The sequence below is a fragment of the Solanum pennellii genome, chromosome 1, assembly GCF_001406875.1.
Source record: "Solanum pennellii chromosome 1, SPENNV200".
Lineage (NCBI taxonomy): Eukaryota > Viridiplantae > Streptophyta > Magnoliopsida > Solanales > Solanaceae > Solanum > Solanum pennellii.
In genome coordinates, this window is record NC_028637.1 from 95,726,532 (window position 1) to 95,749,244 (window position 22,713).

Here is a 22,713-nt window from a genome sequence, read left to right on the forward strand (position 1 = left end):
CCTTTGTAGAAGTTTTCTTGTAGCATTTTCGGTTCTAAAAAAAGATAGATAGAACAGAAGTGAAGTGAATCCAACTCTTCAGGTACGGATTTTTGGAAATTAAACTCATTTAGCTTATATATATATAATTTAAGATAATGATGAAAACTTATTAGCTTCAAATCTTTGATCATTCTCTGAGAGGACTAGTGTTAGGATTGGTTCACAACCAAAAATAAAGATAATCTAATTACTATTTAAAAAAATAAATCTTTTGAATTGAATTTATTTAAAACATAGTAAAGAAACACTAGCTTGAATAAGGTGAAATGAATAACAAAAAAAAAAAAAATATAGCAAATGTCAACTAATTTTGGATTAAAGCGTAAAGCATTATAACTATGTATGTTTGATTAAGCTTAATAGTAAATATACATGGTCCAAAAATAAGTTTAGAATTGCTTTGATGTTAACTTTATACCCCCAAGAAATCACATTGGTTAACAAGAAATATAAACGTTAATTGAATGAAGTTACTAGAAATATTTATGTTATGAGCTAACAATTCTATTAAGGAGCACTTTATCTTAATATAAATATTAAATATCAAATAAAAAAATGATAAATTAATTAGGTGTGATCTAATTGTTAATTTTAAAACACCTAACTCCTTCTAAGCAAATCACCTCATCTATATTCGGAGGGGAATTTACCCAAATTCCTCTGACCCGTCACAATGCTCCGCTTATTCTCCCGCCAGAAAAACCAAATTCTCTCACTCTCCGCCACGCGCCACCTCTTTTCTACCACCGCCGCCGCTTCTTCAAATCTCTATTCAAAATATTCCTTCGTACCTCCGCCGTCACTTAAACCCCTAAACCCTAGTTCCACTCATTCACCACCCAAGAAGCAGCCCAAACCCCGGTACCGTCCGCCGTCGTCACTGGACCGGACTGGTGAGAAACCGCTTCAGTCCAAATTGCCCTTCGACTTCCGCTTCAGTTACACTGAGAGCAGTCCGGATGTGCGGCCCATTGGGCTTCGCGAGCCCAAGTACTCACCTTTTGGGCCTGGGAAGTTGGATAGAGTGTGGACTGGAGTGTGTGCACCTGTGGTTGACCCAAAAGTGGGGTCACCGGGAGATGAGAAAACCGTGGAAGAGAAGAGAAGAGTGGCGAGAGACAGAATTCAAGGAGAGCCTTTAACGAATGCGGAGAGGAAAGCTCTTGTGGAAAGGTGTCAGAGGCATAAAACCAAGCGGCAAGTCAATTTGGGTATTCACTTTTTTTGAAAAAAAAAATCATTTCTGTTGTTGTTAGACCCAAAGGTTTGGTAGATGAGTTGAGCTTTGATTTATTGTCTTTTACTGTTGTTATGTAGCATTTCAATTTTTGCAAAAGTATTTAAGTAGAATTGAGAAAGTAAACATTGGTACCTAACCCATGTGTTAACTTGATTATGCCAAAAACTTTGTGGTATTGCTTTACATTATTGCATACTGTGATTGCGTCAAGTGACGGGTGAAAGTGAAATTCTGCATAAAGATTGGGCTGGTTTGCTGACTTGAAAGCGGTACTCAGTTGTGTTTGGTTTTAATTCTTTATTGAAGTGCCATGGTTGTACTGCTGTATATGTATGACTTGAATATAAGCATCACTTCATAATGAACTTAGGAAGGTTGATAATTCAGGAGTTATTATACTACTTATTTTCATTTGCCTTTGTTCTTTTCTCGAAGATGAATCATTACAACCTAAACCACTTCATGAAACTTGTTTGCCAAGCACACACAATTAGGTTATTCAAAGAAGTCAGTGTTGATATTTTGATGGCTTTAGTATTGCTGCATCTAGATACTATGAATCAAATGTATTATTAGGATTACTGTTTAATCCTATATGGTTGGAGATCTTTAAATAATAATCACTGAAGTTTTTTTCTGGAGTAATGTTTTTTAAAAAACAGAGTAGCTCCGAAAAGTTATGGATTGCCTAATATTTTTGGAGAGGGCATTTGGTGAAACAATTTAGTAATTTAGGCACTAGACATATTCCTATCACAATTCCAGTTGTTCTAAGTTCTTGTATGCAACTGCCTGTTAACTTTACGGGTGTGTTTGGTATGAAGGAAAATATTTTCCCTGGAAAATGTTTTCCTGGAAAACAAGTAGATTTTGGACTTATTTTCTCATGTTTGGTTGGTGAGTAGAAAATATTTTTCGGAAATGATTTTTAGTGCGTGATTTATAAATAAAAAATATTTTTGAGGAACATCTTTTATTTTTACTATAGTAGAAAATAATTTATGAAATTGAAAATATTTTTATTTTTTATAAAATTGATGTTTTTCCAAAAAAAAAATGTAATTTAAAATTGGAAGAGAGCTTTGGAAAATGTTTTCCTTAATTTTTGAAGGGAAGTCATTTTCCTTAATTTTGAGGAAAATTAGTTGATTTGGAAAACATTTTCCAAAACTTTTGCCCCAACCAAACATAAGAAAATTGGAAAACATTTTCCAGAAAATGTTTTCCTTCATACCAAACACACTCTACATCTTTGTTTTCTTTTGTAATGCAAACCATTCTTGACTTATTTTATTAGCGTTGAAGTTTACTGTCATAGACTGGGGAATTTAGTGGTGTGGAGACATCTTCTGTTCTTTTATTATGCAAACTATGCTTTACTTTTACATTAAAGCTTACTGTCATGGATTGGAAAATTAGTGATGTGATGTGCTTCATGCCTCCATTTGCTATTAGGGCTTTAGCCTTTATAATGACATGAAACACTTTTTTCCTTCTCTACTCTAGTGAAAAAGATGTTGAATATCACTGGACATAATTATAATAGCACATTATCTGAATGTTGGCTTTATGATTTTTGTTTTGCAGGACGAGATGGTTTAACACATAACATGTTGAATGATATTCATAATAACTGGAAACATTCTGAAGCTGTAAGAATAAAATGTATGGGTGTGCCTACAGTTGATATGAAGAATGTTTGCACTCAGCTGGAGGTATCTCCGTCCTCCAAATTCAATCTCATCCACTTCATTTGCTTCTTAATCCCATCTTATTATTGTTATTTGTCAGAATTAAGTTGCTTGAACAGGTATCTATTTACTCTGTTCAGGGGCTTTATCCTCTAAAAAGATATGCTCCACTTATCTTTGAATTTCATTTTTATGTTTTACTGTGTCATTGATTAGTAATGTGGGTTCTTGTATGTCTTTTAGGATAAGACTTCTGGTAAAATCATCCACAGACATGGTGGTTTACTTGTGCTCTATAGAGGAAGAAATTATCATCCCAAGAAGAGGCCTGTTATCCCCTTAATGCTCTGGAAGCCTCACGAACCTGTATATCCCAGGCTTATAAAAACTACTACCGATGGCTTGAGTATCGAGGAAACTAAAGAGATGAGAAAAAGAGGATTAGCTGTTCCTGCATTAACAAAACTAGGTATCCTTTCTTGTCAACTGTGTTTTGTTTGGTGAGACCATCTTGATTTGGTATGTGACATGTATTCTACTATGCAGCCAAAAATGGTTACTATGGAAGTCTTGTACCGATGGTACGAGATGCTTTTCTCAGTGAGGAGCTGGTTCGGATTGATTGTAAAGGCCTTCAAAAGAGTGATTACAAGAAAATAGGCTGCAAACTGAGGGTAATAATTTTCTCCTTCTATTTTGTGTTGGACTTGGACATGTTCATATAGTATACCTTGGTGGTAGTAATGGCCATATTGCTTCTTTTTCCTTTATGAGGAGTACTATGATTTACGAGAAGAGATGCAGTTTCTGTTATTTTTTAAGTACAACAAGTTCTTTTAACACCGACTTGGTGTTGTATTAGTGATTCTTTTTTACTTGTCAGAGTGAGATGTATGCATTACAGTAATGTTTTTGGGCCCCAACAATTGCTGCAGCAATGTCCAAAGCATGATGGATCTGGTAAAAGTAGAAGCTTGCTACAGAGATTGGGTTTTGATTCTTGGACAGAATATCCACATGGAGCTCCATTCTTGAGTCTCCAAACCACAACCATTTGTTCTTGAATATTGATAAATTCTTTTTCAATCATGAAATAAACCGAGAAAGAATTTCTAAGAAAGTTTTCACTTTATTTCGAATAAATAAAAGTCACTTTTATTGTATGCTCATAGAAAGAAGCGGTGGTTGAGCCTTTAGGAGTCTGAATCACCAAGGAAGAAAGTGGTGAAAATCACTCTTGGCCCCGGGGATGAGGATTTGGAGGGGTGAGACTACCAAATCACAGAAAAGCAGAAGAAACAATCACGGTCATCTTCTCTTCTGCTTGTTTACTTTCAGAGCTCTTTGCCTCGGGGGTGGGGGTGTGGGGGGATTGTTGGTTAATATTCCTAGAACTGCAGTAGCTAGTTCTTCCTTCAGTTCACATTTTCTGTTTGAAATGAAGACCTCATCTTAGAAGAGCTTACTGTTTGGAATAATGCTGTGATATCCATTTGGATGATAAAGGTGATCGGCATGCTACTAAGACTAAGATTTAATTGATGTTCAATGATTGTTCAGTGATTGTCATGCTGCTAAATACTATGTGTGTTAACTTGTGTCAATGGCAGGATTTGGTTCCTTGTATACTCGTGACATTCGATAAAGAGCAGATTGTGGTATGGAGGGGTCAAAACTACAAGCCTTCTGAGGATGGGTTCTTCCTTACAGAAAGAGAACCATTTGATCATTCCAGTAATGATCCGGATGATCATGAGGTTGAAAACCAAGACGGAGAAGAAATTACAGGCAACAATGATTATTTTTCTGGCGACAGTGATTAGATCATTTTTTGATAAATATTTTTGGGCTTCAAGCGGGGTTATAGTTATTGCAAGTCAAGCCGAGGGAAAAATAACAACACACAATACGTCAACCAAATACAACCTAAATGGTTAGGTATATTTTGTGTCTCCTTTCTTGTCTGAAGGTTACCTGACTAGATCTACTATACTTAATGGGAGTATTATTTATTTACAGAAAAGACTTGCACAGCTTGGAGAAGAATGAAGGTAGCTGTCATTCGTTGTATATATAGATAGATAGGACGTAGTTTTCATGTCTCAACTGTTGGCTCTTCCAATAGATTGATTGATTTGCTGGGAGTGAAGAATATCACGTGCTTGCTGATTATTTTAAGTCCCAACCTGTTACCAACTTAGGTGAGAAATTTCTGGTGCAGTATTAAACTATCCTGACAATGCTGTTTGTGAATCTCAATGCAAACAGATCCCAAAATCACTTGTATATTTCCACGCCTGATCCCAACCAAATCATGTTTAAGTGAATAAAATTATGTGAGAATGTAAGTGATCAATTAAAAAGTTCAGTTGCATCTGTTGGTATTGGTCTGTTTAGTTTTTCTCCACAGGTCAAAAGAGCAATAACATGTCTTCCCAAGTAGTTAGTTAGTTACCTGTGGGGAAAAATATTCACTGATCCAAGATGAATAAGGCAGGGGATTGGAATATGAGAGTCTAATATTTAAATATATTTTTGATCATATAACATGAATCAGATATACTTCTAAATTTTTATCAAATCTCCCTCTAAGAGTTTGAGACGCTTGTTATGTCATGTCAGGTATATTTAATGGGTCGTTTGCATAATTTTCAAATTAAGTTGAAATGCCATTTAATTTGTTGTTTGGTTGGTAAGTTTGGAATAACTTATTTTGAAATTAATAATTAGTATCGAGATAAGTTATCCCTTCCTTTGGGTAATATAGTAGTTTTAAGATAACTTATTTCGGGATAAAATAATAAATGACAAAAGTATCCTTTAAACTCTTTTTATACATCACTTTTCGCATTCATGAAAGGTATTTCTGAAACCAAATAAATTGTTCATAAAATTTATTACTATTTTAAATACAACAAATTAAACTCTCCTAAGTTTAATTAATCAAAATAGGTAGATGGTTTCAAGGCTGACCATAGTTTGGAAAAAACCTAATAGTTTACGCCAAGTTTATAGTGTTTTCAATACTTATCTATTAATTATTTTAGAATTAAGTAATACATTTAATCTAGTACAACATAAAATAATCACGTAAAATTATTGCTTATTCCATCCCATTTTATGTGACCCTTTTCGCATTTCGAGATTCAAATAAATCTATCTTTGACCGTAAATTTTTCATAGATTCTTTTAACAATTTGAATTATTAATTATTGTGACTTTTAATACTCTTTATGTAGTTTACAAATATATAAATTTCATTTCAAAAAATTTGAAAATTTCATAATAAATATCCGATCAAAGTTAAACTATTTAACTCTCGTACATAAAATGAAAACAGAGGGAGCATATCTTATCTCTCATACTAAATACGCTCCTGTAGAAGATTTACACGTATTCTATTAATAAATTTTCAAAAAGAGGCATCTAACAATTAGGCGAGTATTATTAAGCTTTTGGCAATTTAAATATGAATTAATCGAACTTTTATAACGCGAGTACTCTCGAAGAAGATTGTCCACGTGGAAGTAAGGTAAGTACGAAAATTTGTGAGAGCCACAGATAAGATGAGGTGGTGGGTTAACGTTGACATGTTCATTACTTCCAATTTATGTTTGAAGTTTGCCAATGCAGCACCTACTGTTTTTGTGCTTTCGATTTCTCCATCCCAAATTAATTATTTTTATTATTTTATAATTACAAAGGCCCACAAAATAAGCAATAATAACTAAAATTGTGTAATTAAATCTTATCGCAACAATTAGATGAGAAAAGTATCATAATTTCCATCGTAAATGAACATGTTAAGCATGGTGAGCGAAAACGATTGCCTTGTATTAATTTGGGTCACACATTGGGTTGTATCATTTCAACGTTTTTACTTTTTAGCACCACTAGATGGTGACTTAACAAAATTTGATTTTTAAAATGAATAATGTGTTTTTATTATGAAATTTTCACATCTTATTATATATTTTACCGTCTCGTTTTATATGTCATATATTTCTATATATAGTTAATTTATAATACTTGTCATTTCATAAAATCAAATACATAAATTATTATATTCTTCCTTTTTTTATCTGTGTGAATTATTAGCCTTAAAACTATACATTTGATCAACTTAAAAAAGCTAAATAAATGAGTCATGTTCATTAATGAAAAACTTGTTCAAAAAAAATTAAACAAAGGTAAAATAATAATATTATACCATTTATTAATATAAGTACAAAATAAAAATATGACATATAAAATTAAAATATATATATATATATATATATATAATGTACATATTTTATGCATATACAAGACGTTGGCCAAGACTCACAATCGTTTAATAATCTTTTTCTAGATGCTTATTAATTTTCTAAATATTTAAAGTTGAGAGATAATATCTGTTAAAAAAAAAAAGCATAGATCATTAATGTATACGCTTAAACTAACACTAACATTTTTGAGAATTTTCTCTATTTATTACACTCGTATCAAAATATTTTTCTAAGGCATCTTCAATTTAAACAATATCAAATTATATAATCAATTTTAATTCACTGCACTAAATTTATATCAAAAAAATTTCTCTATTTTCATCATTATTTTATTATTATTTTTTATTTCATTTATATTTTCTTATTTTTCATAAAACAAATTCTTTCTAAAATAATTATCATATATAATTCATATTATTTCCTTTTGTAATTGTATAAAATTATTTTGTACCATAATTTTTTTAAATAATATAAATTGCTAGCAAATATTATATATTATATAAAAGTAAAATCATTAATGAGATACAATTAAATAAACATTACATAATTAAAAAAAAATTTAAATTCTACACATATATTCAACGTTCAAGATCACTAGGTGCTCTCATAAATGCTTTATTAATGCACTATGTAGTTCAAAATTATCTTCTTTGTCCTTTTTTTTTTTATATCGAGCTAAAAATTGTTGAAATTGATAATTTCCATCTATTGTCATTTCTATGGTCAGTTGGACCTTCTGACGCATCTGGATTGGTACATTAAGATCACGTTCATTCTTAATTATCATGTTGTGCATTATAATACATGAAATTAATATATCATGTAATACTTTTTTTCTCAAAAAATGCGACGGTCCTGCATTAATTGCAAAACAGATTGTAATTTATATAATTTATAGTAAAATTAACATAAATTCAATTTTTTTAAAGAAGTTATATATAGAAATTTTTTTATAAAAAAAATTATATCTAAAATGAATATTATAAAAATATTACATAAAAATAATTAAATATACAAAAAATTTAATTAAAACATACAATTTATATAATGTTTAATTAAAAATTTGTATAATAAAATAATATTATAATTTAATATGATGAATAGTGTTACATTAAATTTGGTGTAACATTATTTACAGACTACATTTAATGTGAAAATTGATATAAATTTGAGTTCAATACATCAAATTTTTCACTAAATATAAAATTTAATGTTGAATTAGAGATGGTCTACCAAGCACGTCTATGCACACGTGGCTAATTAAAATAGGAATGGCATATGCTTTTGTAACGTGTGATGAATATTTTTCTATTTTTCTCCGTTTTGCGTTGGTCCACCTCCCATGATTATCTAAATTTGTAACGAAATATATTTTTTTTTTCAATTTTTAGTCTAAACTTGATTTTCTGTTATTCAATTAGCTTAGGTCATTCACATAATGATGTTTCCATGTTATTTAATCAAACAAAAAAGTACACCATGTTATGTCAACTATGTAATAGTAGTAGTATATAAAAAAAAGATGCACGAGTACCTCTCAATTTACGAGAGATACACTTATACTATACTAAGATTCTATTATTTTCATAAATTTATTTTATAAATAATTTTTTAGCTTTTTTTGATTTACGTGGTATAAATTTTAAAAAAAAGTCAACTAGCGTTGAACCCATAAGATAGTATCGCGTAAATCGAGATAAAAAATTATTGATAAAATAAATTTAGAAAATAATAGAACCTTAATATAATATAAGTGTGTCTCTAAAATTTCAAACATAGATTGCGGTTACTTGTGCTAATCCCATATAACTAACTTCATGTTTCTAGGTCCCGTCCTTCCTCTTTTTTATTCCCAATTGCGTAAATAAATTTTTTAAAATCAAATTTATGTTGCTTCTGTCTAGCTTTTACTTTAATTTGCTTATATTAAAGAAAGGAACCAAAATACCACTTTTTTTTTTTTTGGAGTGTATATAAGACATTAAAACGAAATTTCATAGAAATTATCTTGTTGGAGACTTGGAGTCATGAGAAATCTAGCTGTATTTGAACAATTTCACTTGACTATAAAAAAACATATAAAATATAATGCACTTAATAATCAGATTATTTTTTATTTATTAGAAATAATGTGAATTGCATATTTTCTAAAAAAAATATTTATTTATAAAAATATCCTTCAAAAAACTATGACTTGAAAAAAGTTCTTAAAAAAATTGTGTCTATGATCATGCTAATATATATGTGAGATTTATATGTATTAGTTATACATACCCTAATATCAAATAAAATATATAAATAGTAGGGAAAATTGTATATAATAGCAAACTAATAACCTAAAATAAATAGAATAGTTAGGGTTTGATTTAATTGTGCTCCATAGCAAACGTTTGCCAAAATTTGTCAGGCGTCTCTCTCACAAAAATCTCGCTCGCCACTCTCCCATTCTCGCTCGCCACTCTCGCTTTATACACAGAAGTGTATAATTCTGTTTCTGTTTTGTATAAAGCGAGAGAAAATTGTATATACACATGCAAAAACATATATCTTCGTGTTATACACTTAATTATACAATTTACAAACATTTTACTTCAATTCAATTGTAGACAAATGCAAATTTTATACAAATATTGCAGAGAAAAAGGCCAACGAATTATACAATTGCGAATTATACAATTGCAGTGAAATACAATTTTCTCTAGCTTTATACAACAGAAGTGTATATATTGTGTTTCTGTTTTTGTATAAAGCGAGAGAAAAACATATATCTTCTTGCTATACACTTATAATTATGCAATATACATACATTTTAATTCGATTCAATTGTATGCAAAACAAATTTTATAAAAATATTGCAGCGAAATAGGCAGCGAATTATACAATTGTGCATTATACAATTGCAATGAAATAGGATAGCGAATTATACAATTGCAGCGAAATAGGCCAGCGAATTATACAATTTAGGCCAGCGAATTATACGATTGTATATGTATAGCGAATTATACAGTTTTATGTTTGCTATGGAGCGCAATTATGCAAACTTTGCTATAGCATACAAATATGAATGTTCAACAAACAATATTTGTCCACTTTACTTAATTCATAATTTACCTTTATTATTAATTATAGTCATTTTTAATTATATTTTTCAAAATATTATATTATTATTATTATATTTAAAAAATAATATAATAAAATAATTATTTTATTTATAATTTTTTAAAAAGTACGACAAGTCAATAATAATAGACAAATATTTTTTTTTGGATAAAATTGTAAATAGCAAGTAAATTTTAAATGATGATTATAGAATGATGAAAATAGATTTATATGTTTGAATAAATATTTGCCCTTGTTTTTCACTATTCACGGCGCACCTATGTGTGAACAATCCACCCAAACAAATGAAATTTACCCATTTGTCCGATTTTTTCGCGAATTTTTTTGTCGTTTTTTTTTCAATAAAGAAGGCATTAATAGCCACATAAATTGTTAATTTGTCACTCTTTTCCCCTTCTCTCTCACCCTCCCTTTTCCCTCCCATTCTTATTCTCTTTTTTCTTCCCCTCTTCTCACTACTACTACTCCCCCAGCTTCCGGCCACCGGCGATCTTTTTCCGGCAATGTCGGACCAATCTATATTTGCTCCTCTTTTACCTTCCGATCACCTCCCACCTAAATCCGACAGAGACGATCAAGAACACGCGCCTGAGCCGCACGTGATTCTCACCGTCGAACACGATGGGGTACGACATCAATTATCAAACGGAGATCATATGGGTACCCATATTTCGGAGGTGGATGATAACCCATATGCGTTTCTTGGAGCGAATAGGTTCGACATGCCCGGATCCACCACAGTTGACCCGTTTAGGAATAATACACCTACAGTTGAAGGGGTCTATGAATGGTTAAAGATTGTCGTGTGTTTGCCGATTACCTTGGTCAGGTTGGTGCTTTTTGGGTTGGCTTTGATGGTTGGTTATCTGGCTACACGGACTGCTTTGCTAGGATGGAAAGATAGAAGCAGTCCTATGCCTAAGTGGAGGACTAGATTGATGTGTATTACCCGCATGAGTGCACGAACTATCCTCTTCTCTTTCGGGTATTTATTCAATCATTTACTTGTAAATTTGGTCAAAGAAAATGCTACTTTTTTTAATTTGCTTGATGAAATAAGATTTCTGCTAATATCCAAGTAAATCAGTAGGATTTCTTGATCTGTATTGATGAAAGTCCCTCATGAAAATATCATTTGTCTATTTTCTGGTTACTTGTGAAAAGGCAGTGAGAAGAATTTATCCACTTTTTTCTCAAATAGAGCTGCTAAGTTGTGATAGCACCTGTATTACATTGAACCTTCATTTATTATATCGATCCTTCATATGAATCGAGTGCTCGACACATATGGTTGGGGATGAGTGTGATATGGGTTTGAATATTTCCTGTGGATCATCAAAAGAGCTAGATTTTCTTGCATTGGATACTTACACACACCCCTGTTGGATATGTTGCTGAGACAAGCCCAATAAAATGGAACAGTACTATGATTGTTGCAAGAAGAAAATTATATCCTACTTTTGAGTCAGACAGGATAGAACTTTAACTTGCAGTAAGTATAAACCTACAAGCTACACTATTCCATTTCTAGGCATTGGGGAAGTTTCTGAGAAGGCATTTATGCTAAGTGCTTGATAATGATTTCGATTTTCCTTTTGTTTAATTTTGTTACAAGTAACATCAAGGGAGGAACTGTATGCATGGATGAACACTAAGACCCACACTCAAACATCATAAATCTGATTTCAGTCATGGCGTTCTTTTCCTTTTCTTAAATCTCAAGGTCCTGAAATCTTTTCACTTCTCATTTATTCAAAGTTTTTTTCTTTCGTATCTTCAGTTATAAGTGGTTAACGTCCATTTCTGGCAATCAACTCACCGAGATTTTTCCTGAAGTTGAGCTAGACTCTTCTCTTATTCCCAAACAGTTGCTTTCATTGAAAACATAGGCGCATTTCACTTTTTTTTTTACTTGAGACCTGTTTTTTTGTGGCCCAATTTGTGGACCTACCTCACCTTGTACATCTCTTCCAGCTACTCCTTTATGTCTTTCTTGGTGTTGGTTCATTGTCATCCTTCTGTTAGTATTAGATAATCCTTTCAATCTCAAAAAGAGAATAGGATATTTGGAAGAACTTGGTGATCTGAAACGACTTGCTTTTCCCATTTCTTTACTGGATGTTAATATCTATTCTGTTGTGTTTTTCTTAATGGCCTATGGCTACTTGGTGAAGATATGTCTTTCCTTCTCCTGCTCTTAGTGTTTTGATGAAATCCCTTTGTTACCTTCTTTTAATCGAACAAGATTACTTCTTTTTGGATGGTCTCATTATGCCAGTCATTTGTCTGAACATTTCCCCCTTTATTGCCATAAATTCTTTGTGCAACTAACACTCAAACCTGAAGCGTCAGATGAATTATGACTGTTGAAAGTATTTTTTGAAATGAAAAGTTTGTTATTCAGTAAAAGTAATGAGTTGTCTTCTTTTGCAAAGATGTTTGTTGTTATTTTGTTTAATATTTTCATCGACCCCATTTCAAGTGACATTTCTCAGGATGGCTTCTTTCCTGAGGTCAAGTAGAAAGTAAGTGATTAAATAAAGCATCAGTCACAGTAAGCTTGAGATTTTGTTCTTTTCTCTATTGAGGACGTGGATGGTGACGGAAGGGGTGAAAAACCTGGGATATTATTTAGCTCGCAGTTTTTGGAGCTCTGGGGAAACCTGTGGGTGCTATATCGCTTGCAGGCTTTGGAACTCTTGTTGAATTTAGTGGCAGATTTATGTTTTAAAGGGAGACTACTGGCCTAGTTCACTCAATTAAATAAGTTTTATCCTTGCAAGACATTTTTTGATCATTAAATATACCCTTATTAAACTTATTAGTATTCCTTTTTTTAAAGATCTAGTACCTTTTTAGCATTCCTTTCCCAAGTTTGAAGTTCTTCTATTAGTCTGTTTCTCTTTGTTTCTTGTAGCAATTTTTAGTGTAACATGAATTTATAAGATTAGTGGTTTCATCTTGTATGTAAGAGGGGTAGAACCATATTGTGGTATTCAATGTGAACAGTAGCTTGCTAGTTGATAAGTAAGGCATTTTGTGCTGTCCAAGTCAAACCGGTAGTTGCATGTTAAAGGAGGTCATGTTATCTTTTGTCAAAGTTAATTAGATTCTCTCTCCGTGCATTGTGTCTGACGATAATTTTTTTTTTGTTCCTTTTCCCTTTACTATTTACTGTACCAGGTACCAATGGATAAGACGAAAAGGAAAACCCGCACCAAGGGAGATAGCTCCTGTTGTTGTATCTAATCATGTATCGTACATAGACCCTATCTTCTTTTTCTATGAATTATTTCCAACAATTGTTGCCTCTGAGTCCCATGATTCCATGCCTTTCGTCGGAACCATTATCAGAGCTATGCAGGTAATGGGCACAACAACACTATCTCAAATTTTCTTTCTACTTGTTAGCCTATTGGTGCTATTACATATAGTTTATGTTTTGTCCTTTGTACACAGACTTTCTTCATTTGATTCTAGCTTCCAATTCTGCATTCAGTTTATTCTGCCTCGGCTTGATTGGTATATATTTCCGTAATTAGGATACTGAACTTGTTTCACAGGTGATATATGTAAATAGATTCTCTCCCACTTCAAGGAAGCACGCTATAAATGAAATAAAGGTAAATAGTATCTGTCTTTGGTCTCTTGCCTTGTTTTCTTTATAAGATGGTCTCTTGTTTTCTTCTGTTGATGCTATCGGATGAAAGACTTCTTTTTGGTTATCATGTTAGGGCATTTCATTCTAAGATTAGTTAAATCTACTTCTTACACGTAGTAGGCCCATGATCACTTGTTGCATCTGTAGATGTTTTCAGAATGTGTTGTTGAGGTTTACCTTGGAGATATGAAATGTTATGTTCCAACCCAGGTCTTTAGTTCCATGTCTCAGGACCTTAGGTTGAGCTCTATACTACAAATAGATGCAGATCTATTGAAGTCTGGAGGTAGTTTTGAGCAATTTTTTTTTGTTCAACCACTTGCCGACATGCTAAGGATTGTAGAATATGGGCAAATTAAAATGTCTTAGACTCTTATCCATAAACAACTCTTGATCTTTTTTATCAATTATTTTTCCATTTCTAAAGCCTTAAACTTCCAACCGGTATATCTGACAGCTGTCATGGTAATGACTTATTTACAGTAAGTCACTTGATATTGAGATAAACCTTCATTTAGAATTAAACTGACACATGAAAAGTTGCCACTAAGAGAACAAATGTCAGCAAAATTTATATGGCAGAAATTTTATGAAGTCTGTGTACTCTCTTATTCAGTTCAATTAAAAGGTCTGAATAAGTAATTTTCCCTTTAGCAACCATCTATGTAGCTCCCTTCATAAGGAATACTTGGCACATATTTATATGCATAACTACAAAAGTTTCACTTTGTACTTAGCTAAGAAATAGAATTACTAAACAGCTCCATTCATAATTGGTAAATCAATAATATTTCCTGAATGGATAAATATGAAGATAAAGTGTTCTAGGCTTCTAGCAATATATAGCTATTTGATACAGAAATATGCTTTCAAGGATCTGAAAACAGAGAAAGGCTTCTTGCGATCAATTTCCCCGAGTGCTTTTATTTCCTGAAGGGACTACAACCAATGGAAGATCAATTATTTCCTTTCAACTTGGTGCATTTATCCCAGGATATCCCATCCAGCCTGTTATTGTGCGGTATCCCCACGTACATTTTGATCAGTCATGGTATACTCTTCCTTCTCATCAAGTACTTTGCTGCTGATTTGTTTTAGTTATATCACCCTCATGTGGATTTTCATTGTCATACAGGGGGAATGTTTCCCTAGCAATGCTGATGTTTAGAATGTTCACGCAGTTCCACAATTTCATGGAGGTACGTATGACTTGCAGTAAGAAAAGATGTGACTAACTGTTCATGGACATGTATGCGCTGCTCAGTGTGGTGACTTCCTATGGTGTCAAGCTCCAAACCTATGATGCTTTTCTGCTACGAGTCATATATCCAGAACTCTGCTCCTTTCACATATGAAAATCTGCTTCCTTACATGTATATGCATATATAAGGGCTCAGTTATTAAGCAGAATCATTTTATCAATGTGATGGTGTATGACTGCCAATTTTTACCTATTCACGACCTTATAATTTTTCTTGAGCTGTTAATGAAAACCATGAATATTCTTCAGTTCCAGTGAAATTTGGGGATTAATCTGCTGACTGTTGCTGGATTTGGTACACTGGCACTTTTAAATGTGTGTTTATCTTTGTATTAATCTATGTCCGGTATAGTGTTGACAAACTTATCTTCATTATGGTTAATCAAGACACCTGCCGGTCTTTTCCAGTTGTCTGGCCTATCTGCTTTGCTTCATCAGCTTTAAGTATTTTACAACATGTCCTTGATAGTTTTAGAAGTTGTAGACCAATATGCACTGATTCATTAGTTGTAAAGATTTAACTGCTTGACGTTATTATGTGCTTTCAGTGTGCTTGTTTCATACTGTCTTTTTGCTAAATATATTCTTTAAAAATGATAAATAAATTTTAAAAATATGACCTATGTGGAACTTTGGAAGTCTTAACTTCTGCATCTTTGGGATTTCATTGAACTTTTGAACAATTGTCTTACTTTGTATAGTAATGTGCAGGTTGAGTACCTTCCTGTTATTACACCTCATGAAAATCGGAAGGAAAGTGCTGCCCGACTCGCTCAAAGGGTGAGTCTGACCTGTAGTAGAATTTATTCTTCTGCTATCTGGACAAAAGTTTATTTTTCATGTGTATTGTATGTTGTTGCGTATTAAAACATCTTGTTTGATATTTTATGCAGAATTCATGGTTGTTTCCAGCTTCTTTTAATTAATGTGCTTATGTTTTCCATTATAGAAATCCAACCCGGTAATTGCTGCACATTTCTATTCGAGCTGTTCATGTCTCTCTCACTAGTCTGGAGTAGTCCTCTGTTTCTTTCCTTCCACACTGTCTGAACAAAAAACGCAGTGGCATTGTTCTTGCAAAGTTGGGTGTGACATGCTTATGAGTATTTCATATTCTTTAAATACACTAGAGTTAGGAACTACACACACCAGTACCAGATATTAATACTTGTAAACAAATCCATGTAGTACTTGTGAGGTTAGTGGTTATTCATTGATGTGACATTTTAGAGTCCTTTTTTGTAGCATTTCACCCAATTAAACTTTTCTGTTCATAAAAGTGATGTCCATTTATACTTATCCAAAAGAAAAGGTTGATGTCTGTTTGTTGTCTCATTTATCACCTCTCCTTTAGAGTGTACTCTTTGGATGTTCTCTTTTTAGTTGGTATAGCTGCAGATTAGGTCACTGTTAAGGGGCAAGAGGTCAGATTAAATAATTGTCGAAGTTGGGGACTTCTTTTACAGTTTTAAGGCCTAATTTATCTAAATTTTCTCCTTGCAGCTTATGTAGTGTGGTTCGCATTTGACTGTTGTATAAGTTATGTTTGTTGTACTTAAAGACCCTAATATTGACTTGATACACACAATAAAAGAACAGATTTTGTGTTATGCAGTTGAATGTCATTTTGGTTGATAATGTATGTGATTAAATATTACTAACTTGTCTAGACATCTTTTATATGTCCTATTTACGAAGGCTTGATCCTTAAATTAAAATGTATGATCAATACAGACTGGACATGCTGTTGCAACTGCCCTTAATGTGGTACAAACATCTCATTCATATGGCGATGTATTGCTTCTTTCAAAAGCATTGGAGGCCAATCAGGTATATGGTTATTTTCAAGAGTTTGCTAACTAAATCATATTCATATTGTTTATGTTGATGTATTGATTTTTGTTTCTTCCTCTGGGATAGCTTAGAGAAACTAATGTTGGAATACACCTTCTTAGCACTTTTCTGGAATCTTTCTTCTTAAAGAGCTCGTGTAGCTTATTTGAGACTAATATAAACTTCTTATGCTGTTCGACTGTGAGCAAATAGATGTTGATGCATTCAGTGCTGCTTATCGACGTTATCGTACTCCACCTAATGCCAATTTACTAAATGTCTAGTCCCAAGAGCTGTATGGTTACCTCCAACAGTGCCCTCTTGATAGTTGATACTGTAATGTCATTTTTATTATCTAAGTTGCTGACAGCACTATGGAGTATCTGGCCCAGAAGCATGCCAATTTTACCTCCAAGAGTGCCCTCTATTTTTTAAATTTTTTTTTACATAGGCAACTGTTTCTATTCCTGTAACACAGTACAACCCATTGTACTGAAACCATATCTACAAAAGATCTCAAAAGGTTACTTCTTTCTCTTGCTGGTGTTCAATGTTGAATCATTCAGCAAAGGTGCAACCCTTTGGAATTTTTTCTATGTTTTAGTCAGTGAGTTGCTTGCTTAGGAAAGGATGGATTCCTTCCACTTGTTTATTAAATCTAATATGTAGTTTGCTTGTACAAGGTATTTCAGTTGAATGTATCACTCTGGAGTAATGTCTTTTTAACCATTTCCAGGAAAATCCTTCACTCTATTTGGTTGAGATGGCAGGGATTGAAGCGGTGAGTTTACTTTAATTACTTCATCTCCTGAGAGAAGCAAGTTCACTTCTGTTTAGCTATTTTCTCAGAGTATGCTTATTTTGCGACAATGGTGTGTTTGTAAGTTAATTGTGAGGGGAAACTGGGCAGGGTGTCCATTCTGTTTAGCTATTTTCTCAAATACAAAATCTTTAGCTTCATTGCCTCTTAAATTTGGTTTATTGCTTAAATGTAACTTTTACTTTTGCCCCATAAGTTTAGAGTAGATTCAGTTGGTTCTTTTATGTGGTTGCTTCGAAATACTACAAGGAAGTTGTGCACACTAGCTCAAATTATGAATACTCCAGCATTTATTGTTTGATATTCTTTTAGGTACATATAATGTTCCGATTAATAGAGGTATTGGATGACTTCTATGTAGAACAATGCATATTATAGCTTCATGTTATGTATACTGGGTTTCCCCCCTATTTGTTACCAATAGAATCAGATATTTACCATAATATTAGTGCTTTGGGTTTCATTGTGGTGTGGTATAATGTTTATATAGGTTAATCTTGGGAGAGTGTACAAGGAATGCGAGTGAAGTAGAAATGACCTTGTAAATGGAGTTTTAACTTATGTGCGAATAGAGATACCAAACAGAGACATTTGATGTTGTCAAGCTTAATCTTTCCTTTAATGATAAAAGGATTTGGTTTGAGAAATAATTGGTTACCTTTTCTAGATTCAACGCACCCATAACTACAAAACAAAAAAATTGTGTAATTATGTACTTTATCATTGAATTATATTACAAAGAAAAAGATTATTCCCATGAATGAAATGCCATTTTTCTGAATAAGCAGTCCAAAACTTGCTCTGAGTAACAAATTCTTCAGTGGCTTATTAAGATATCTGAAGCAGTATGACTACCTAATTTTATGCAGATTTTTGTGTCGTTGCAGCAAAGCTAATTTTTCAAAATGTGGACTGAACATGATGAAGGATATATCATTTTATTTTTTTTTAGGAATTTCATTTGAGCTCTTTGGAGGCTGTAGATTTTCTGGATGTTTTCCTTTCAATGAACCCAGACTCCAGGTTTGCCATTTTTCTTGTTTTAAAAGTTATGCTTAAGCTCTTTAGAGGCTGTAGATTTCTGTTTTAAATATCCCCATTGTTGTTGTCAAGCTAATCTTAGCTGGACAAATTTCTGGGGATACATGGCCTGGTAGCAAGGGCCTGCTTGTATGGATGATGCTTGTATTTCAGTGACTAATAACTTTAGTGTTCCCTTTTACAAACTTGGTAAAATTTATATGGCTATGTAATGTATAATTGTTAATTTTAATGCTCCCAAGCGTATAAACCTGTTCTGATTTATTTGTGCTCCTAATGGTCTTTGTGAGATTACACGTTTTGTTTGTTCGTGAACTGATGTAGATCAGATTAAGTCTGCATCTCTTGCTCCATTTAATTGGTTTTCTCTTGTTAGACTATGCTTAAACCTGATTCTCTCACTCACGATCTCTTTTCATTGTGTGAGTTCCTCCCATTCTTATGGTTTACGTCTGTTTCATGCGATCGTCCTTACTCCTTCCAAGTTTAACTGGTCTCAAGAAAATTTGAAATTTGTGGTTTTCATGGTATCACCATGTATCACTATTTTTTCCTCGTCTGATTAGGTTATTGGGATTTGTAGTTCTGTTTGATGCAATTTTTGTAATTGTGAATTGTACTTGCTGTAATTTCCATTGTGTCTGCAGGGGACAGGTCGAGATTCATCACTTCCTCAAGGTCTTAAGACTGAAACCCTCTACTCTTTCTGAAAAGGTAACAAATATTGGTTCTGATTGTCATAGTTTGGGACTTTGAACATTCGTTTTCTTATTGCTGCTTTCATCATTCATTCCATTGCAGCTGTTTCCCTGAAATTATGATTATGTTTTTCACTGCTTACATAGTTCTGTAATCTATACGTTTTAGGAGTTGCTTTCTTGGGCTTTTAAATGTCTCTTCTGTCTTCATCTTTGGGTTTGCTGTCATTGGTTTCAGCTTTTGAGAAGACTATTCTACTTGGTCCTTTTTTCGGTTCAATGCCTGTCCTGATAGACCACTTTAAACCTCAAACATAAGATGAGAAGGGTCACCATTGTTAAATTATGTGAATCGCCTCATCAAAAAGCTTAATTGTAAGGGGATTACTCATTTTTTTATCTTAGGTACGCAGCACACCTTTTCATGTGCAGGTTTAATTCTTTTTCTTTGAAGCATGAGGACAGCTAATGGGTGGCGTGAGGCTCAAGCCCAAGGACAAGAATCTTTGTGTACTTGAATACCATGTTGAATTGTGTGACCTGACCATTTAAAAAATTAAGCTGCTGATATCAAGTAGCTAGAGAGGGGCCACATTAGATTGGATGACATTGAAAGCAAATAAGGATACCAAATAGAGTTTTTTTGGTTGAGTTTGAAAGTCACCCTTCATTAGATTAATGTCGACATCTTGGTCCACATAAAAGAAATAGGCCAAGCACGTGAGGGGTTGTTGTGATGACATAATTAAGTAAATGAAAGTGTGGCCTCGCTAGTAGCTTTAACTTTTAGATCCTAAGGTTCACATGCTTCAACAATCATGAGCAACTTGACATATCAAACATTGCAATTATACAACTTTCAACTAAATGCCACATTAAAGGGAAGGTTATTGTTTCTGAAATTCATACCAGTTACTGTCAAATAATAGGAAGCTTAAGATATGTCAGTGACAGCAATTTTATTTGTGAAGTACAATAATATTCTTAAAAAGAATTCTATTTTGTTGAAAGAGATTGCTGATAAGAAAGTACAATAACCTACTTCATCTCCCTGAGCTATTCTTCTTGTAATGCAGATATTTGGTTTCATTGACGTGCAGAAAAGCGGTAAAATAACATTCAAGCAGGTGCTCTTCCTCCACGAATTGTTTCTGAAATCTAGCTGTTATCTGCTTAAGTTGTAGCTTTAGGAACTATATTCAAGCAGGTGCCATTATTGCTTCCGCTCCAGTTGTATAATGCATGAAATTAAGCTATTCATTTTCTGATAAAATGTACAAAAAGTGGGTTCGACGGGATCGGGGGCAGATTTTGTGTCATGAATGGAGCTCTAGACTTAGAATTCATGATTGATATGTCTACTGCTTTCAGTTTTTGGTTGGGTCAGCTCATGTCTTGAAGCAGCCATTATTTCATCAAGCCTGTGAATCAGCCTTTACTGCATGTGATGGTGATGGGAAGAACTGCATTCTGGAGAAAGAGGTACTATCACTTCCATTCGGTTTGTTTGATAGCTCTTGTTATCAGCCTACTACCTATTCGACTTGTCCCTATAAATTTCGATATGTTTTTCAGTTTGGGGATTCTCTTATGCTATCGATTCCTGGCTTGAGTAACAATGAGGTGAGTTGTTTTTTGGTTAGTCTTGGAATTTAAAGCCACTCAAATATTGTTGTTTGGACTGGATATGTATCTGTCTACTTTTGCATGTAAACTAGGTCAATTCAAGATTTACAACTCCAATCGGTGTTATTGCTTTGTAAAATCGAGGGGTTCATTTAACCTGTAAGAAATGTTAAGTGAATGAACTGAAGTGGAGATTCAATTGGCCAAATGCTATTAGCTAACTTCTCTAGAAATTAGGTGCTTAAATTGTTAAAAATCTATGGTTTTTCTGATTGCAATACACATCGGATTTAAGCTTCTTTTGTCTTGATCGTTGCAGATCGGTGAACTCTTCACCTTATTTGATATAGATTGCGATGGGAAGATCAGCAAGGACGATTTCATCGGCTGTTTAAGAAGATATCCGTTGTTGATTGCCCTTTTCTCACCATGTGTTTTGCAACAAATTTGCCCATAGCTTGAGAAGTGCATTAGGTTGATGGGCATAGGCACCATCAATTGGTGGAAAACCCTTTTTGGCCTTCTACCACAGATATGTCTTAAGAAATTTTGTTGCTTAGATAGTGTGTTTTATCCTTACAACAAACATGACTTGGGTGTTATTAATGTCCCATTTTGAATAGTAAAGTTGTTTGGCCAATATATGTAATGTCTTGATTCTTCTTTTATTTCCAAGTTTTTGTTCAATTTCTCAAAGGGAGATGAAAGTAAAATCTAGGCATCTATATTAAGTTGTAATGTAAATTGAAGTATACTGCAAAAGCTAATGGAAGTGTACTATACTATTTGATTTTTATTCTGTTTTTTCTTCAAATAAGTGATTATGTTTATATCTGACCTGTAATTATTACTTCAACTTGAAATAAACAAGTTGCTATTGAATATTCAAGTTAGATCAGTTATAAGGGTGTGTCTGGTACGAAAGAATTTCCAATTTTTTCATGTTTGGTTGCGTTAAAAGTTTTGGAAAATGTTTTCCAAATCGACTCATATTCCTCGAAATTAAGGAAAATAACCCCCCATCACCCTCTCCCCCCCCCACCAAAAAAATTAAGTTTTCAATTTCAAATTTTTATTTTTTCGTCCCACCTGCCGTTACCCACGACCTCCCCCGCCCCCTCCAAGAAAATTAAGTTGCTTTTAAAAAATATTTCCAATTTTATTTTTTCACTCACCCGTACCCACGACTCCCCTATTTTTATTTTTTCACCCCTGTCCCCCACCCCCAAAAAAATTAAGTTTATCTTTAAAAGAATATTATCAATTCTAAAAAATATTTTCTAATTTAATAAAAATAAAGATATTTCTCAAAAATATTTTTCATTCATAAATCAAACACAAAAATTTTTTCAAAAAATATTTTCTACGCACCAACTAAACATGAGAAGATAAGTCAAAAATCTACTTGTCTC

General features: G+C 33.0%; 2 protein-coding genes across 3 annotated transcripts; both read left to right on the plus strand.

Moving 5' to 3' along the window:
• The first annotated feature begins 646 nt into the window (after positions 1-646).
• Positions 647-5,350, plus strand: LOC107013496 (CRS2-associated factor 1, mitochondrial). 2 transcript variants are annotated; one of them, XM_015213453.2, is made up of 6 exons: positions 647-1,253; positions 2,870-2,997; positions 3,217-3,442; positions 3,520-3,647; positions 4,584-4,906; positions 4,993-5,350. In XM_015213453.2, the coding sequence occupies exons 1-5, from the start codon at positions 716-718 to the stop codon at positions 4,794-4,796; spliced, it is 1,233 nt and encodes a 410-aa protein (XP_015068939.1). In that variant the 5' UTR covers positions 647-715; the 3' UTR covers positions 4,797-4,906; positions 4,993-5,350. The 2 variants fall into 2 exon arrangements, with proteins under 2 accessions (XP_015068939.1, XP_015068901.1); XM_015213415.2 differs by having other exon boundaries at positions 4,584-4,911; positions 4,993-5,349.
• Positions 5,351-10,738: 5,388 nt separating this feature from the next.
• Positions 10,739-22,097, plus strand: LOC107007269 (lysophospholipid acyltransferase LPEAT2). The gene is made up of 14 exons (XM_015205826.2): positions 10,739-11,346; positions 13,545-13,725; positions 13,925-13,984; positions 14,910-15,073; positions 15,158-15,221; positions 15,995-16,063; positions 17,018-17,113; positions 17,853-17,897; positions 18,889-18,959; positions 19,625-19,691; positions 20,752-20,802; positions 21,047-21,157; positions 21,251-21,298; positions 21,621-22,097. The coding sequence occupies exons 1-14, from the start codon at positions 10,865-10,867 to the stop codon at positions 21,756-21,758; spliced, it is 1,647 nt and encodes a 548-aa protein (XP_015061312.1). The 5' UTR covers positions 10,739-10,864; the 3' UTR covers positions 21,759-22,097.
• The last annotated feature ends 616 nt before the right edge of the window (positions 22,098-22,713 follow it).

Coding starts and splice junctions, on each gene's coding strand:
- LOC107007269 (XM_015205826.2), top strand. CDS start 10,865: ATGTCGGACCAATCTATATTTGCTCCTCTTTTACCTTCCGATCACCTC. Junction 13,985..14,909: donor ACGCTATAAATGAAATAAAG/GTAAATAGTATC, acceptor ATCTGAAAACAG/AGAAAGGCTTCTTGCGATCA. Junction 15,074..15,157: donor GTACATTTTGATCAGTCATG/GTATACTCTTCC, acceptor ATTGTCATACAG/GGGGAATGTTTCCCTAGCAA.
- LOC107013496 (XM_015213453.2), top strand. CDS start 716: ATGCTCCGCTTATTCTCCCGCCAGAAAAACCAAATTCTCTCACTCTCC. Junction 1,254..2,869: donor CAAGCGGCAAGTCAATTTGG/GTATTCACTTTT, acceptor TTTGTTTTGCAG/GACGAGATGGTTTAACACAT. Junction 3,443..3,519: donor TCCTGCATTAACAAAACTAG/GTATCCTTTCTT, acceptor TCTACTATGCAG/CCAAAAATGGTTACTATGGA.